This window comes from Pristiophorus japonicus, chromosome 32, assembly GCF_044704955.1.
Source record: "Pristiophorus japonicus isolate sPriJap1 chromosome 32, sPriJap1.hap1, whole genome shotgun sequence".
In the NCBI taxonomy this organism is placed as follows: Eukaryota; Metazoa; Chordata; class Chondrichthyes; family Pristiophoridae; genus Pristiophorus; species Pristiophorus japonicus.
The window spans coordinates 8,656,625-8,676,050 of record NC_092008.1 but is presented as its reverse complement, the minus strand read 5'-3'; the positions used below and the strand labels follow the sequence as shown (position 1 = coordinate 8,676,050).

At 46.5% G+C, this 19,426-nt stretch overlaps 1 protein-coding gene across 2 annotated transcripts in view; it reads left to right on the top strand.

Annotated features, from left to right (window-relative positions):
• The window catches only part of LOC139240613 (caspase-14-like), a 49,665-nt gene extending 30,987 nt beyond the window's left edge, over positions 1 to 18,678 (top strand). For both annotated transcript variants that reach the window (XM_070869168.1, XM_070869167.1), the window contains exons 5-7: positions 6,321 to 6,425; positions 14,261 to 14,376; positions 17,238 to 18,678. In XM_070869168.1, coding sequence (XP_070725269.1) covers positions 6,321 to 6,425; positions 14,261 to 14,376; positions 17,238 to 17,348 — 332 coding nt within the window. In that variant the 3' untranslated portion in view covers positions 17,349 to 18,678. The remainder of the gene's footprint in view (positions 1 to 6,320; positions 6,426 to 14,260; positions 14,377 to 17,237) is intronic.
• The last annotated feature ends 748 nt before the right edge of the window (positions 18,679 to 19,426 follow it).

The following is a 19,426-nucleotide window of genomic DNA, read 5'->3' as shown; positions in this document are numbered from 1 at the left end:
ACAGAAGACAGTCCGCCTGTATGGACATTTCATCTTTGCGCCGCTGGAACGGCTTGATCTCTTCATGCATCTCTGCTAGGATGCTGGCCGAGCTCCCATGGAGGAGACAGATTTTTTTACAAGGGACAGTAAAGGATCCTGGCTGGTCCAGGTCCTGATCTGGCGGGCCGTAACGGGGGACTTTTCGTTTTCAAATGCATCCATCACCAAGAGCAAGTCTGCAGGCTGTGCCATTTCCACCCCGGTGGTGGGCAATGGTAGCCGACTGGGAGCATCGGCGCAGTTCTCTGTGCCTGGTCTGTGGTGGATGATATAGTTATATGCAGACAGTGTGAGCGCCCATCTTTGGATGCGGGCAGAGGCATTGGTGTTAATCCCTTTGCTCTCTGAGAATAGCGATATAAGCGACTTATGATCAGTTTCTAGCTCAAACTTGAGACCAAACAGAAACTGGTGCATTTTTTTCCACCCTGTAAACGCACGTCCGAGCTTCTTTTTCAATCATGCTGTAGGCCCCTTCGGCCTTTGACAAACTCCTGGACGCATAGCTGACCGGTTGCAAAGTTCCCGATTCGTTAGCTTGTTGCAACACACACCCGAACCCGTACAAAGATGCATCACAAGCTAGCACTAAACGTTTACATGTGTTATACAGAACAAGCAATTTGTTGGAACATAACAGATTTCTGGCTTTCTCAAATGCAGCCTCTTGTGATTTCCCCCTTACCCAGTCATCTCCCTTGCAGAGCAGCACATGTAGGGGTTCTAGCAAGGTGCATAACTCGAGTAGGAAATTACCAAAATACTTGAAGAGTCCCAGGAATGACTGAGGCTCCGTCACGTTCTGTGATCTTGGCGCGTTCTTGATGGCCTCCGTCTTGGCGTCGGTGGGTCTGATGCCATCTGCCGCGATTCTTCTCCCTAAGAACTCGACCTCTGGCACCAGGAAAACACACTTTGAGCGTTTCAACCTGAGTCCCACGCAATCTAGCCGATTTAGAACCTCTTCCAGGTTCTTCAAATGTTCGATGGTGTCCCAACCAGTCGTCCTGGAAAACCACGGTGCGACTTTAGCAGGCTCTCCATGTTCTTTTGAAAAATTGCCGCAGCTGATAAAATCCCAAACGGACATCTGTTGTAGATGAACAAACCTTTGTGCCTGTTCAGGTGAGGCCGTTCGAAGATTCCTCCAGCTCCTGCGTCATGTAGGCCGAGGTCAGGTCCAACTTGGTGAACGTCTTTCCTCCAGCCAGGGTCGCAAATAGGTCGTCTGCCTTGGGTAGCGGGTACTGGTCCTGTAGCGAAAAATGGTTAATCGTTACTTTATAGTCCCCACAAATTCTGATCGCGCCATCGCTTTTGAGAACTGGAACAATTGGACTGGCTCACTCGTTGAACTCCACCGGCGCGATGATGTCTTCTCGCTGCAGCCTGTCCAGCTCAATTTTCACTTTCTCTCGCATCATATATCGCACCACCCGTGCCTTGTGGTGGATGGGTCGCGTTCCGGGAACCAAATGGATCTGCACCTTCGCCCCCGAGAAACTTCCGATGCCTGGCTCAAACAACGATGGAAATCTGCTCAGAGCCTGGGCACATGAGATGTCATCGACGGACGAAAGCGCTCGGATGTCGTCCCAGTTCCAGCAGATTTTTACCAGCCAGCTTCTGCCGAACAGTGTGGGGCCATCTCCTGGTATAATCCATAGTGGGAGTTCGTGCACCGCTCCATCATAGGAGACTTTTACTGCTGCGCTGCCAGTAACAGGAATCAGCTCTTTAGTGTAAGTTCTTAGCTTGGTGTGAACGGGGCTAAGCTTGGGCCTGTGTGGCTTGTTGCACCACAGCCTGTCAAAGGCCTTTTTGCTCATGATAGACTGACTCGCACCTGTGTCCAGTTCCATGGATACTGGAATTCCGTCCATTTTGACTTTTAACATGATCGGTGGACATTTCGTGGTGAAGGTGTGCACCCCGTACACTTCTGCCTCCTCGGTTCGAGTCGCTAGTTCAGTCTGATCCGCCATGGATCGATCCTCCTCTGCAACGTGGTGGTTTGCAGGGTTTGCAGCTCGTCTGCACATTCACTGCAGGTGTCCCATTGTTCCACAGCCTTTGCACACATAGTGTTTGAAGCGGCATTGATGGGCTCGATGATCACCTCCGCAGCGTCAACAAGGTGTTAACTGCCTCGCATTAACATTTGATGGCGGACTCTGGGTCATCTGAGGTCGTGCAGCTGCAGGCGTGTACGTTCTGCCATATGCATTTCTGCCTGAAAACGACGTTACTTTGTGTACAGTACTTGCCAAAACCTCTTTGTGCTGCGAAATTTGTTTGGTGTTATCGCTGGTGGACATAACTGCCTGGGCTATCATTATGGCTTTGCTCAGGTTTGGTGTTTCAACAGTCAATAGTTTGTGAAGGATAACCTCATAGCCAATGCCAAGCACAAAAAGGTCTCTTAGCATATGCTCCAGGAATCCATCGAATTCGCAATGTCCTGCAAGGCGCCTTAGTTCGGCGACGTGGCCCGCCACTTCCTGGCCTTCAGACCGCTGACACGCGTAAAATCAATACCTTGCCATCAAAACGCTTTCCTTCGGATTTAGGTGCTCACTGACCAGCGTACACAGTTCTTCATAGGATTTGGTTGTTGGTTTCACCGGAGCTAGAAGATTCTTCATGAGGCCGTAGGTTGTTGCCCCACACACGGTGAGGAGGATCGGCCTTCGTTTGGCAGCGTTCTCGTCCCCTTCCAGCTCATTGGCCACGAAGTATTGGTCAAGTCTCGCCACAAAGGTCTCCCAATCATACCCCTCTGAGAATTTCTCCTGGATACCAAAAGTTCTCTGCATTTTCGCGTGGTTGTTCGTTATCTCGTCGCCAGTTGTTACGCTCATAATAAAAGTAATGTAACTGAGCACTGTAGACATGAGTAAGTGTGACCTTAGCTCCTTTATTCAAACTCCAGAGTGCTGTTACAGCATGGGAGGCCTGCTTATATACAGTGCTCCCAAGGGATGCTGGGATCCCTTGGAACTCCAACAGCTATGTCCTCTGGTGGCGGTATGATACAGGTTACCTAGTGTTGCATACATAACAGTAAGGAATAGCAACTTGGTTTGATGGGGCAGTGTAGAGGGAGCTTTACTCTGTATCTAACCCGTGCTGTACCTGCCCTGGGAGTGTTTGATGGGACAGTGTAGAGGGAGCTTTACTCTGTATCTAACCCCGTGCTGTACCTGCCCTGGGAGTGTTTGATAGGGACAGTGTAGAGGGAGCTTTACTCTGTATCTAACCCTGTGCTGTACCTGCCCTGGGAGTGTTTGATAGGGACAGTGTAGAGGGAGCTTTACTCTGTATCTAACCCCGTGTTGTACCTGCCCTGGGAGCTTTTGATGGGACAGTGTAGAGGGAGCTTTACTCTGTATCTAACCCCGTGTTGTACCTGCCCTGGAAGTGTTTGATGGGACAGTGTAGAGGGAGCTTTACTCTGTATCTAACCCCGTGCTGTACCTGCCCTGGGAGTGTTTGATGGGACAGTGTAGAGGGAGCTTTACTCTGTATCTAACCTCGTGCTGTACCTGCCCTGGGAGTGTTTGATGGGACAGTGTAGAGGGAGCTTTACTGTGTATCTAAACCCATGCTGTACCTGCCCTGAGAGTGTTTGATGGGACAGTGTAAAGAGAGCTTTAATCTGTGTGATATCTTCACAGGGCACAGCACACACAGCTTCCTAACATGTCAGGCTTGCCTCCTTTCAATACTATTAGAGGAAAGTTCTGAAATTGATCTTTATATTTCACCGGTACGGTGATATGACCAACCACAGGAATTTTCTCTCCCGAGTAGCCTCGCAGCTCTATCTTGGATTTCTCCAGTTGAAAATCACGCAATTTGTCGTGATATAGTGACTCCGGTACTACACTCACGGATGCACCCGTGTCAATTTCCATTGGTATCTTGAATCCCGCAATATCTATGTGGATTTTGATGCTTTCCGAATCGCTGTCCATTATCCTCGTGCTCCTGATGACGTGTAACTCTAACATCTCCTCGTCCTGTTGTTGTTCTTCCATGCTATGTAGTCTCTTGGGATTTCTACTCATAGCTTTGAATGCTGGACTCAGTTTTAAAAGCTGGTTTACCCTTCAGTCGGCATGCCTTCGCAAGATGCCCAGTCTTCCTGCAGAAGAAACACTCTGCCTTCATGTATGGACAACTTTGAACAATGTGTTGTCCCAGGCACCTATAGCACGACTTCGACGCTCTGTTAGAATTTCCAGTTTCTGAGACTTTCGGCCATGCTTGTCTTTTACCTTGAACCTGCAGGTGATTTACCTCAGTTGACTGACGACCGTAATTATTATTTAATTCTCGGGAATATTGTTCGGCCATGCCCATCGACCTTGCTGTCTGACAAGCAATCTCAAAAGTCAAGTCATCTGTCGTCAATAACTGCATTTTTTACCCCACAAACAAAACAACCCTGTAATGCTCGGTTTTGAAAGTTTCCAAAATTACAGTGCATCGATAACTTCTCTAATGCAACGATGTAATCACTGATACTTTCATCAGCCTTTTGATTCCGAATCTCGAAACGATAGCTTTCAGCAATTTCTAACGGTTTGGGGTTATAGTGCTGCTCCAACTTTGTTAAAATCTCTTTAAGCATTGTGTCCTTTGGCTCATCAGGCACAAGCAGATTTACAAAGGTTTCGTATAATGCCGGACTTGCCTCCGATAAGAAGATCACTTTCTTACGTTCCAACACAGCCCGATTCTGGACTGCATTGTCTGGAACTTTGATTATGTTATTTGCAGTGAAATACATATCTAGCCGATCCACATATGCTTTAAAACATTCCCGGTCATGTCTATATTCACCCAAATACCCCAATACACTTGCCATTTTAATCTCTAGCTGATCACACCGTGTGCTGTATTTTACCTCGGATTTTGTAGCTTTTTTCAAAGACAGAAACTTCCAAAGTCTCTCTGTCGGCTGGCTGAATACTTCACCAACAAAATTTAAGCTTTAAATCATCCAAAAAATCCCATCTTCCGTCGGCAAATATGATATATTCACAGAGATCAGCACACACAGCTCCTAACAAGGCAGGCAACTCTCTCGGAACTCACCGGAACCTGCCTGGTTCTGTTTAATGATTAACTCTGCACTTGCAGTACACAATATGTCCACATCCACAGTGTGGCGCTACAAACATTACAAGCTCACAGACATTACACTCTGTATCGAACCCCGTGCTGCACCTGCCCTGGGAGTGTTTGATGAAGACAGTGTAGAGGGAGCTTTACTCTGTATCTAACCCCGTGCTGTACCTGCCCTGGGAGTGTTTGATGGGACAGTGTAGAGGGAGCTTTACTCTGTATCTATCCCCCTGTACCTGCCCTGAGAGTGTTTGATGGGGACAGTGTAGAGGGAGCTTTACTCTGTATCTAACCCCATGCTGTACCTGACCTGGGAGTGTTTGATGGGACAGTGTAGAGGGAGCTTTACTCTGTATCTAACCCTGTGCTGTACTTGCCCTGGGAGTGTTTGATGGGATAGTGTAGAGGGAGCTTTACTCTGTATCTAGCCCCGTGCTGTACCTGCCCTGGGAGTGTTTGATGGAGACAGTGTAGAGGGAGCTTTACTCTGTATCTAGCCCCGTGCTGTACCTGCCCTGGGAGTGTTTGATGGAGACAGTGTAGAGGGAGCTTTACTCTGTATCTAACCCGTGCTGTACCTGCCCTGGGAGTGTTTGATGGAGACAGTGTAAAGGGAGCTTTCCTCTGTATCTAACCCTGTGCTGAACCCGCCCTGGTCTGCTCGATTCCAATCTAGTGTTATAACTTTGATGTGTACAAAATGAATAGAAAAATACATGAGATTCAATGTCGGAAAATGACGGCTGGAAAATGTGTTGAAATATGTCACGTTACGGAAGTGTAGCTGATACCCTGTGGAATTGCTCACTGGCAGCGTGCATTCTGGTGTAAGATGGTCACATTTGAGCTGTGTTAAACCTGGCCTGTCCCTGTAAAGCCACTGTTCAGGGACTCAGTATGGAGATAATTAGCCCTCGCTGAGGTCAGTCAGAGTGTAATTGCCATGTGAAGTTTTGTTAACTTGGCTGATGCTGGTAAATCCCAGCTCCTGTTTGTCGGGAAACCCCAGATTCCCAGTGGGAAGTGCGCTCTGCTGGTGTTTATCGTTTTCATAATCCTGACACGTTGCAGCGCGCTCGAGACAGATTCTGCAGACGGGAGTCTTGCGAAGAGGATTGCTTTCGAATATCTTTTTGTTTGAACAGATAAAGAAGACTATGGTGCTGACATTGGAGAAGACAGACAACCATCGGAGCCAATCAAGCTGCCGACATTGTCCGATACCTTTATCGTGTACCCTGCTCAACCTGGTTAGTACATTACATTCTATCTGTCCCGAGCCGCCCCCCCCACCCCTCCACAAGCGGACCGGCGTTATGATTCATAAGAACATAAGAAATAGGAGCAGGAGTCGGCCATTTGGCCCTTTGAGCCTGCTCCGCCATTTAATAAGATCATGGCTGATCCGATCATGGACTCGGCTCCACTTCCCTGCCCGCTCCCCATAACCCTTCACTCCCCAGTGTTCAAAAATCTGTCTATCTCCACCTTAAATATATTCAATGTCCCAGCTTCCACAGCTCTCTGGGGCAGAGAATCCCACAGATTTACAACCCTCTCAGAGAAGAAATTCCTCCTCATCTCAGTTTTAAATGGGCGGCCCCTTATTCTAAGATCATGCCCCCTAGTTTTAGTCTCCCCCATCGGTGGAAACATCCTCTCTGCATCCACCTTGTAAAGCCCCCTCATTATCTTGTATGTTTCGATGAGATCACCTCTCATTCTTCTGAACTCCAATGAGTAGAGGCCCAACCTGCTCAACCTTTCCTCATAAATCAATCCCCTCCTCTCCGGAATCAACCGAGTGAACCTCCTCTGAACAGCCTCCAATGCAAGTGTATCCTTCCTTAAATTATGGAAACCAAAACTGTACGCAGTACTCCAGGTGTGGCCTCACCAATACTCTGTACAGTTGTAGCAAGACTTCTCTGCTTTTATACTCCATCCCTCTTGCAATAAAGACCAACATTCCATTTGCCTTCCTGATCACTTGCTGTACCTGCACACTAACTCTGTGTTCTTGTACGAGGACACGCAAATCTCTCTCTATACCAACATTTCATCCTTTCTCACCATTTAAAAAATATTATTTTTCTATTCTTTCTACCGAAGTGAACAACCTCACATTTCCCTACATTATACTCCATCTGCCACCTTATTGCCCACTCACTTAACCAGTCTATATCCCTTTGCATCCTCCTCACATCTTACTTTCCCACCTAGCTTTGTATCGTCAGCAAACTTGGATACATTACACTCGGTCCCTTCATCCAAGTCATTAATATAGATTGTAAATAGCTGAGGCCCCAGCACTGATCCCTGCGGCACCCCATTATTTACAGCCGGCCAATCTGAAAATGACCTGTTTATCCCTACTCTATCCGTTAACCAATCCTTTATCCATGCTAAGACCTTACCCCTAACCCCATAAGCCCTTATCTTGCTGAACAATCTTTTATGTGGCACCTTATCGAATGCCTTTTGGAAATCCAAATATACTATATCCACTGGTTCCCCTTTATCTACCCTGCTAGTTACATCCTCAACATGATTTCCCTTTCATAAAACCATGTTGACTCTGCCTAATCATGTTATGATTTTCTAAGTGCCCTGATACCACTTCCTTAGCAATGGATTCCAGTATTTTCCCAACAACTGATGTCAGGCTAACTGGCCTGTTGTTCCCCGTTTTCTCTCTCCTTCCTTTCTTGAATAGCGATGTTACATTTGCTACCTTCCAATTTGCTGGGTCCGTTCTAGAATGTATGGAATTTTGGGAGATCACAAACAATGCATCCACTATCTCTGCAGCCACCTCTTTTAGAACCCCAGGATGTAGGCCATCAGGTCCAGGGGATTTGTCAGCTTTTAGTCCCATTAGTTTCTCCAGTACTTTATCTACTGATATTAATTACTTTAAGTTCCTCGCTCTCATTAGGCCCTTGGTAACCCAACATTTTAGGTATGCTTTTTGTGCCTTCTACTGTGAAGACAGATACAAAACATTTGTTTAAAGCCTCTGCCATTTCCTTGTTCCCCAATATAATTCTCCTGTCTCTGCCTCTAAGGGGCCAACATTTACTTTTGCTACTCTCTTCCTTTTTACACTCTTGTAGAAGCTCTTATAATCTGTTTTTATATTTCTTGCTAATTTTCTCTGATATTCTATTTTAAGAACATAAGAACATAAGAAATAAGAGAAGGAGTAAGCCATACGGCCCCTCGAGCCTGCTCCGCCATTTAATACGATCATGGCTGATCCGATCATGGACTCAGCTCCACTTCCCTGCCCGCTCCCCATAACATCTTATCGTTTAAGAAACTGTCTATTTCTGTCTTAAATTTATTCAATGTTCCAGCTTCCGCAGCTCTCTGAGGCAGCGAATTCCACAGATTTGCAACCCTCTGAGAGAAGAAATTTCTCCTCATCACAGTTTTAAATGGGTGGCCCCTTATTCTAAGATTATGCCCCCTAGTTCTAGTCTCCCCCATCAGTGAAAACATCCTCTCTGCATCTACCTTGTCAAGCCCCCTCATTATCTTATACGTTTCTTCTGAATTACATTATTCTTTTGAATTACAATGAGTAGAGGCCCAACCTACTCAACCTTTCCTCATAAGTCAATCTCCTCATCTCCGAAATCAACCGAGTGAACCTTCTTTGAACTGCCTCCAACTGCATGTAGTATTCCAGGTGTGGCCTCAACAATACCCTGTATAACTGTAGCAAGATTTCTCTGCTTTTATACTCCATCCCCTTTGCAATAAAGGCCAAGATTCCATTGCTGTACCTGCATACTAACCTTTTGTGTTTTATGCACAAGTACCCATAGGTCCCACTGTACTGCAGCACTTTGCAATCTTTCTCCATTTAAATAATAACTTGCTCTTTGATTTTTTTTCTGCCCAAGTGCATGACCTCACACTTTCCAACATTATACTCCATCTGACAACATTTTGCCCACTCACTTAGCCTGTCTATGTCCTTCTGCAGATTTTTTGTGTCCTCCTCACATGTTGTTTTTCCTCCCATCTTTGTGTCATCAGCAAACTTGGCGAAGTTACACTCAGTCCCTTCTTCTAAGTCGTTAATATAGATTGTAAATAGTTGGGGTCCCAGCACTGATCCCTGCGGCACCCCACTAGTTACTGATTGCCAGCCCGAGAATGAACCATTTATCCCGACTCTCTGTTTTCTGTTAGTTAGCCAATCCTCTATCCATGCTAATATATTATCCCCAACACCGTGAACTTTTATCTTGTGTAGTAACCTTTTATGTGGCACCTTGTCAAATGCCTTCTGGAAGTCCAAATACATCACATCCACTGGTTCCCCTTTATCCACCCTGTTCGTTACATCCTAAAAGAATTCCAGCAAATTTGTCAATCATGACTTCCCCTTCATAAAACCATGCTGACTCTGCCTGACCGAATTTTGCTTTTCCAAATGTCCTGCTACTGCTTCTTTAATAATGGACTCGAACATTTTCCCAACCACAGATGTTAGGCTAACTGGTCTATAGTTTTCTGCTTTTAGACTGCCTCCTTTTTTAAAATAGGGGCATTACATTTGCAATTTTCCAATCTGCTGGGACATAAGAACATAAGAACATAAGAATTAGGAACAGGAGAAGGCCATCTAGCCCCTCGAGCCTGCTCCGCCATTCAACGAGATCATGGCTGATCTGGTCGTGGACTCAGCTCCACTTACCCGCCCGCTCCCAGTAACCCTTAATTCCCTTATTGGTTAAAAATCTATCTATCTGTGACTTGAATACATTCAATGAGCTGGCCTCAACTGCTTCCTTGGGCAGAGAATTCCACAGATTCACAACCCTCTGGGAGAAGAAATTCCTTCTCAACTCGGTTTTAAATTGGCTCCCCTGTATTTTGAGGCTGTGCCCCCTAGTTCTAGTCTCCCCTACCAGTGGAAACAACCTCTCTGCCTCTATCTTGTCTATCCCTTTCATTATTTTAAATGTTTCTATAAGATCACACTTCATCCTTCTGAGCTCCAACGACTAAAGACCCAGTCTACTCAATCTATCATAAGGTAACCCTCTCATCTCCGGAATCAGCCTAGTGAATCATCTCTGTACCCCCTCCAAAGCTAGTATATCCTTCCTTAAGTAAGGTGACCAAAACTGCACGCAGTACTCCAGGTGCGGCCTCACCAATACCCTATACAGTTGCAGCAGGACCTCCCTGCTTTTGTACTCCATCCCTCTCGCAATGAAGGCCAACATTCCATTTGCCTTTCTGATTACCTGCTGCACCTGCAAACTAACTTTTTGGGATTCATGCACAAGGACCCCCAGGTCCCTCTGCACCGCAGCATGTTGTAATTTCTCCCCATTCAAATAATATTCCCTTTTACTGTTTTTTTTTTCCCAAGGTAGATGAGCTCACACTTTCCGACATTGTATTGCATCTGCCAAACCTTAGCCCATTCGCTTAACCTATCTAAATCTCTTTGCAGCCTCTCTGTGTCCTCTATACAACCCGCTTTCCCACTAATCTTTGTGTCATCTGCAAATTTTGTTACACTACACTCTGTCCCCTCTTCCAGGTAATCTATGTATATTGTAAACAGTTGTGGTCCCAGCACCGATCCCTGTGGCACACCACTAACCACCGATTTTCAACCGGAAAAGGACCCATTTATCCTGACTCTCTGCTTTCTGTTAGCCAGCCAATTCTCTATCCATGCTAATACATTTTCTCTGACTCCGCGTACCTTTATCTTCTGCAGTAACCTTTTGTGTGGCACCTTATCGAATGCCTTTTGGAAATCTAAATACACCACATCCATCAGTACACCTCTATCCACCATGCTCGTTATATCCTCAAAGAATTCCAGTAAATTAGTTAAACATGATTTCCCCTTCATGAATCCATGCTGCATCTGCTTGATTACACTATTCCTATCTAGATGTCCCGCTATTTCTTCCTTAATGATAGTTTCAAACATTTTCCCCACTACAGATGTTAAACTAACCGGCCTATAGTAACCTGCCTTTTGTCTGCCCCCTTTTTTAAACAGAGGTGTTTCATTAGCTGCTTTCCAATCTGCTGGTACCTCCCCAGAGTCCAGAGGATTTTGGTAGATTATAACGAATGCATCTGCTATAACTTCTGCCATCTCTTTTAATACCCTGGAATGCATTTCATCAGGACCAGGGGACTTGTCTACCTTGAGTCCCATTAGCCTGTCCAGCACTACCCCCCTAGTGATAGTGATTATCTCAAGGTCCTCCCTTCCCACATTCCTGTGACCAGCAATTTTTGGCATGGTATTTGTGTCTTCTACTGTGAAGACCGAAGCAAAATAATTGTTTAAGGTCTCAGCCATTTCCACATTTCCCATTATTAAATCCCCCTTCTCATCTTCCAAGGGACCAACATTTACTTTAGTCACTCTTTTCCGTTTTATATATCGGTAAAAGCTTTTACTATCGGTTTTTATGTTTTGCGCCAGTTTACCTTCGTAATCTATCTTTCCTTTCTTTATTGCTTTCTTAGTCATTCTTTGCTGTTGTTTAAAATTTTCCCAATCTCCTATTTTCCCACTAACCTTGGCCACCTTATATGTATTGGTTTTTAATTTTATACTCTCCTTTATTTCCTTGGTTATCCACGGCTGGTTATCGCTTCTCTTACCGCCCTTTTTTTTCACTGGAATATATTTTTGTTGAGCACTATGAAAGAGCTCCTTAAAAGTCTTCCACTGTTCCTCAATTGTGCCACTGTTTAGTCTATGTTTGCAGTCTACTTTAGCCAACTCTGCCCTCATCCCACTGTAGTCCCCTTTGTTTAAGCATAGTACGCTCGTTTGAGACACTACTTCCTCACCCTCAATCTGTATTACAAATTCAACCATACTGTGATCACTCATTCCGAGAGGATCTTTTACTCGGAGATTGTTTATTATTCCTGTCTCATTACACAGGACCAGATCTAAGATAGCTTGCTCCCTTGTAAGTTCTGTAACATACTGTTCTAAGAAACAATCCCGTATGCATTCTATGAATTCCTCCTCCAGGCTTCACCGTGCGATTTGATTTCACCAATCGATATGTAGGTTAAAATCCCCCATGATTACTGCTGTTCCTTTTTCACATGCCTCCATTATGCCCTTGATTATTGCCTGCCCCACCGTGAAGTTATTATTTGGGGGCCTATAAACTATGCCCACCAGTGACTTTTTCCCCTTACTATCTCTAATCTCCATCCACAGAATCCAGGGAATTTTGGCAAATTATAACCAATGCATCCACAATCCCTGCCACTACTTCTCTTAAGACTCTTGGGTGAAAGCCATCAGGTCCAAGGGATTTATGTGCCTTTAGCCCCATTATCTTACTGAGTATCACCTCTAGTGATTGTGTTCAGTTCCTCCCTGCTATAACCCCTTGACTATCCACTGTCAGAATATTGTTAGTGTCCTCTACCGTAAAGACTGATACAAAATATTTGTTCAGAGTTTTGGCCATCTACCTGTTCCCCATTACTAATTCCCCGGTCTCGTCCTCTAAGGGACCAACTCTTTCGCCACTCTTTTCCTTTTTATATACCTATAGAAACTCTTGCCATCTGTTTTTATATTTCATGCTAGTTTACCTTCATAGTCTATCTTCCATTTCTTAATCATTTTTTTAGTCATCCTTTTCTGGCTTTTAAAAGCTTCCCAATCTTCTGTCCTCCCACTAGTTTTGGCCACTTTGTATGCCCTTGTTTTTAATTGGATACCGTCCTTTATTTCTTTAGTTAGCCACGGATGGCTGTCTTTTCTCTTACACCTTTTCCTCCTCACTGGAATATATTTTTCTTGAGAGTTGTGAAATATCTCCTTCAATGTTCATCAACTGTCCTGCACTTTAATCTATTTTCCCAATCCACTTTACCCAACTCTGCCCTCATACCTCCATAGTCTCCTTTATTTAAACTTTGTACGCTGGTTTGAGATCCAACTTTCTCACCCTCCATCTGAATTTGAAATTCAGTCATATTATGATCACGCATTCCAAGAGGATACCTTTTCCCTAATCATTTTTGGTCATTCTTTGCTGGTTCCTACAGCTCTCCGAATCCTCAGGCTCACTACTATCTTTGCAACATTATAAGCCACTTCTTTTAATCTAATACTATCCCTAACTTCTTTAGATAGCCACAGATTGAGCAATTTCCCCATAGATTTTATTTCTCAAGGGAGCACCGCACTGTCGGAGGGGCGGTACTGAGGGAGTGCTGCACTGTCAGAGGGGCAGTACTGAGGGAGTGCTGCAGTGTCAGAGGGGCAGTACTGAGGGAGTGCTGCACTGTCAGAGAGGCAGTACTGAGGGAGTGCTGCACTGTCGGAGGGGCGGTACTGAGGGAACGCTGCACTGTCGGAGGGGCGGTACGGAGGGAGTGCCACACTGTCAGAGGGGCGGTACTGAGGGAGCATCGCACTGTCGGAGGGGCAGTACTGAGGGAGCGCCACACTGTCGGAGGGGCGGTACTGAGTGAGCGCCGCACTGTCGGAGGGGCAGTACTGAGGCAGTGCCGCACTGTCGGAGGGGCAGTACTGAGGCAGTGCCGCACTGTCGGAGAGGGGTTGCTGAGTGCAGCACTGTCAGAGGTACTGCCTTTCAGAGGAGACGTTACTCCGAGGTCCCGTCTGCCCTCTCAGGTGGACATAAAAGATCCCTCAGCTAGTATTGGAAGAAGAGCAGGGCGAGGTCTCCCCAGTGTCCTGGGGCCAATATCTATCCCTCAATCAACATCTCATTGCTGTTTGTGGGAGCTTGCTGTGCGCAATTTGTCTGCTGCGTTTCCTACATTACAGCAGTGACTGCACTTCAAAAAGTCCCTCATTGGCTGTGAAGTGCTTTGGGTTGGCCTGAGGTGGTGAAAGGCGCTATAGAAATGGGAGTCTTTCTTTCCTTCCTACCTTCTTTCGTACTTCATGGCCTTGCCCCTCCCTGTCTCTGTAAACGTGCTGCACCTTTCCCGGGGTGGGGGGAAATTGAAGTCTTGATATTTACGTCACGCTCCAGGCATCCCGTTTGTGGTTATTAATCTCAATGTCCGATTGTGTCTTCAGGTTACGTGGCTTACCGTGACCGTGACGGTGTCCATGGGTCACTGATGGTCACACACATGAAGAAGGTGCTCAAACACTTTGGGACGACTTTGCACCTCTCTGACCTGTTTGTCAAGGTGAGGGAAAATCTGCGTCGTCACGTCAAAGTGACAAACGTTTTCGGGCTACATGACGAAACGTCCTGCCAGGTGCTAATCGTTCCCTCCTCCAGCGATATTCAGCTTCGACGCTCCTAGAGGGACGTGGAACGCTAACTCAAACATGAACCCCTTCGCTTGGGGCGCAAACGTCTGGGAGCGGGACGGCAGTGGTAGAGCGCTGAACAATTTCGAGCAGTATTGGTAACTGTAACAGAGGCCGCTTCCCTGGCTTATAGGGATGGGCCAATGGTGCTGCTGGAGCTAGTTGTCAGCAGTTGTGTGTTGCTCGGCGACCTGCGTGAACATAAGAACATAAGAACATAAGAATTAGGAACAGGAGAAGGCCATCTAGCCCCTCGAGCCTGCTCCGCCATTCAACAAGATCATGGCTGATCTGGCCGTAGACTCAGCTCCACTTACCCGCCCGCTCCCCGTAACCCTTAATTCCCTTATTGGTTAAAAATCTATCTATCTGTGACTTGAATACATTCAATGAGCTAGCCTCAACTGCTTCCTTGGGCAGAGAATTCCACAGATTCACAACCCTCTGGGAGAAGAAATTCCTTCTCAACTCGGTTTTAAATTGGCTCCCCCCGTATTTTGAGGCTGTGCCCCCTAGTTCTAGTCTCCCTGACCAGTGGAAACAACCTCTCTGCCTCTATCTTGTCTATCCCTTTCATTATTTTAAATGTTTCTATAAGATCACACCTCATCCTTCTGAGCTCCAACGACTAAAGACCCAGTCTACTCAATCTATCATAAGGTAACCCTCTCATCTCCGGAATCAGCCTAGTGAATCATCTCTGTACCCCCTCCAAAGCTAGTATATCCTTCCTTAAGTAAGGTGACCAAAACTGCACGCAGTACTCCAGGTGCGGCCTTACCAATACCCTGTACAGTGACTACCATTACAGCCCCAAACACTCTCACACAGTGGAGGCTTGGACATCTCACACCAGTGAACCGTGACAAACTGTGGGCAGGCACCAGAGCGGTAAAGGTTGTGCGAGCTGAAAACCGTTCCCCCAGCGGCCAGCCGAGTTCACAACGCCTCCTCTTGCTGCCGCTGTCGGTGCGAGGCCATACAGCCACATCCGGGGCGGTAACAGGGGACGGCGCGCACTTTCGAGAGTCACAGACTGCGGGGCGCCGGAGGCTCAGGAGCCAGCGCTAATCCGGCACGGAGGTTCGCGAGCGTTCCTGCATACGCCGCGCCCACTTTCAGCGGTCTCTGGGTTACTGGTCCGGTAAAATAACCGTACCCCGGGGGGGAACCAGCACTTGGACTTTCTAAAGGCTTTTGATAAGGTCCCACACAAGAGATTAGTGTGCAAAATTAAAGCACATGGTATTGGGGGTATTGTACTGACGCAGATCGAGAACGGGTTGGCAGACAGGAAGCAAAGAATGGGAATAAACGGGTCCTTTTCAGAATGGCAGGCAGTGACTAGTGGGGTACCGCAGGGTTCAATGCTGGGACCCCAGCTATTTACAATAAATAGTATACAATATACATTATACAATATACAAAGCCTACATGCCAGATTTGGATGAAGGAATTGAATGTAATATCTCCAAGTTTGCAGATGACACTAAGCTGGGTGGCAGTGTGAGCTGTGAGGAGGAGGCTAAGAGGCTGCAGGGTGACTTGGGCAGGTTAGGTGTGTGGGCAAATGCATGGCAGATGCAGTATAATGTGGATAAATGTGAGGTTATCCACTTTGGTGGCAAAAACAGAGAGGCAGAATATTATCTGAATGGTGACAGATTAGTAAAAGGGGAGGTGCAACGAGACCTGGGTGTCATGGTACATCAGTATTTGAAAGTTGGCATGCAGGTACAACAGGCGGTGAAGAAGGCAAATGGCATGTTGGCCTTCATAGCTAGAGGATTTGAGTATAGGAACAGGAGGTCTGACTGCAGTTGTACAGGGCCTTAGTGAGGCCACACCTTGAATATCGTGTGCAGTTTTGGTCTCCTAATCTGAGGAAGGACATTCTTGCTATTGTGAGGGAGTGTAGCGAAGTTCACCAGACTGATTCCCGGGATGGCAGGACTGACATATGAAGAAAGACTGGATCGACTAGGCTTATATTCACTGGAATTTAGAAGAATCATAGAAACATATAAAATTCTGACGGGATTAGACAGGTTAGATGCAGGAAGAATGTTCCCGCTGTTGGGGAAGTCCAGAACCAGAGGTCACAGTCTAAGGATAAGGGGTAGGCCATTTAGGACCGAGATAGAAACAGAGAAACATAGAAAATAGGTGCAGGAGTTGGCCATTCGGCCCTTCGAGCCTGCTCCGCCATTCAATATGATCATGGCTGATCACTCACCTCAGTACCCCTTTCCTGCTTTCTCTCCATACCCCTTGATCCTTTTAGCCGTAAGAGATGAGGAGAAACTTCTTCACTCAGAGAGTTATGAACCTGTGGAATTCTCTACCACAGAGAGTTGTTGAGGCCAGTTCGTTAGATATATTCAAAAGGGAGTTAGATGTGGCCCTCACGGTTAAAGGTATCAAGGGGAATGGAGAGAAAGCAGGAAAGGGGTACAGAGGTTGCATGATCAGCCGTGATTGTATTGAATGGTGGTGCAGGCTCGAAGAGTCGAATGGCCTACTCCTGCACCTATTTTCTATGTTTCTATGTCCCCCAAACGGCAATGAGCCAATTGTGTATTGCCGAGACGAAAGCAAAATATTGCGGGTGCTGGAAATCTGAAATAAAAACCGAAAACGCTCAGACTGCGATGGGGAGCACTCGCTGCGGTAAGGCGCGGACTGGTGCCAGTTGTTGCCGCTGCATGGTTTTTGATTTTCGATCATGTTGCAGGTGAATCAGAAAATGATGAGGGAAGAGTTGACAGACATGAATGGGGAAGAGGTGAAGATGGTGCTGGTGATGGAATCCACGCTGACCAAGGCCGTGTTCCTCAGCGAGTGAAAGGCCTCGATCGCTCGGCATGACCTCAGGGTCAACAACACTGCTGTTCCTGGCCGCCTCTGGAGCGAGAGAAACAGAATTAATACTGCCGGTCGATCCTGGATGGTCTGGAGCGGGATTAAGGGGCTGACCACCTAGTCGCTTTGCTGAATTTGCTGATGTGATGAGAACCTGTAGTTATTCCATCACGTGTAAGTGTGAATGAGCTGCTTTAGCTATGTCAGTAACGAGCCATTGTAACCGCAAGGCATGCTGGGAAGCTTGGCCATTTGTAAGCAATAAATGTTCAAACTGCCGGCTTCAGCAGTTCAGAACAAAGTACAATGGGGCAGAAATTCCTACTCGCGGGCTTCCCCGCGGGCAAAGCACTGAATAATAGACATAAAATGCGCACTTCCCTGAAAAGCTGGGCCCGCGCGTGCCCGTAGGGATATCCGCAGGAGTCACGTGGGCCTGGACACCCAATCACAGGTCAGTATTTTCTCATTCATTGTAGTGGGAGATTCGTAAGTTATACGCAAATAGAAATTAAAGTTGCTATCAATTTTTTTTGAAGAAAAAACATTTGCCGATTTTTTTTTTAACAAAGTTAGGGTTAGGGTTTAAAATAACATTACCTGAATGGGCAGGGTTTTAACATAAATATGTTATTAATTTTAATTTTAATCATGTTCTTTATAGATTTTTAAACTCTTATGCCTGGAAAAGTGGGCTATGTGCCTGCTTTTTCAGGAGCAAGATTTTTGAGGGCATTTGCCGTGCAAGATATATGTAAATCTCGCAATCTTGCCCATGCAAATGACCTCGCTCCCGATCTGACTACGATGTGTCGAGCTCCAGCTCGACAGATTGGAAAAGCCGGTTTTCAGCGCATGCGCATTGTGCGCTGAAAACCGGCTTTTCCGATGCCTTCCCGGATCCGTAGAAACGTAATACGGGACAGGGACGTTGGAATTTCTACCCCATTAAGTTGCTCTTGTGTCGTCAGATACGGTGGTTGAAGAACCACTGAAAGTGAAATGTAAGGGCCTTGAAACGGAAACATTTGAGATAATGGAAAGCATCTTTCAAAGCCTATGTGCCCAGTCTCTGTTCTGGTTATGAGAGGGACATGGGCATAGACATTAACCTGTCACATGGGCAGAGCCAACAGCTGAGCAGCTGCCAGTCACAGACACACATGAACGTTTCTTATCTTTGTAAATTGTCGAGCTTCTGCTTTTGCCCAATCATGTATACAATCTGATGCCTTTGTTCGATCGGAGAGAGTCTTTGCTTTGCTAAACTTCTCTCCCCTGCATGCTTATAATAAAGTTGCTCACAAAGCCTACCCACGACTCCATGCGGTTTCTTTCCACAACAGTGCCATGATCTTGGCTCTGTATACTTTTATTTCTTAATAAATAATGATTCGTCCACTTAACCTGAAATGCAATAATTGCCATTTATCCACCAATTGTAGAGCTCGGAGGCTATCTGAACTTGAGGCTGCTCACATTAGTTTGAATGAATTTTTCAGCAGTTCCAGGAGGTTCATTGTTCATCCCTGGCGGACCACGCCCACATGAGATTGCACAGGCTGGAACTTGGTGGTTCTTGCTGCATTGTTCTAGATCTGTCCTCTCCGGCTTTTCAAGTCAGAATGGATCAAATTACAATTTGAAAATTCAGTCAGAACTTGGGCTGGGTGGTTCCAGTTACACATTCCAGAGAAACTTCAGGGTGTGGCTTATCCTTCAAGGGGACCAATGAGCAATAGCTCATGTGTTAGGGGGCGCAGCAGGTAGGGGGCACAGCAGGTATGGTGCGTTGTTGGTAGGGGGCGCTGTGGGAAGGATGCACTGCGGGTGGTTGGCACAGCAGATAGGGCACGCACTACAGGTAGGGGACATTATGGTTAGGGGGCGCTGTGGGTAAGGGATGCTGCATGTGGAGGGGGCTGTGGTTAGGTGGCTCTAAGGGGTTGGGGGTGGTGCAGGTAGGGGGCGCTATGAGAAGAGGCAATGCCGCTAAGGGGCGCTGAGGGTAGGGGCTCTGTGTGTCAGGGGCGCTGCAGGTAGTGGTGCTGTGGGTAGGGA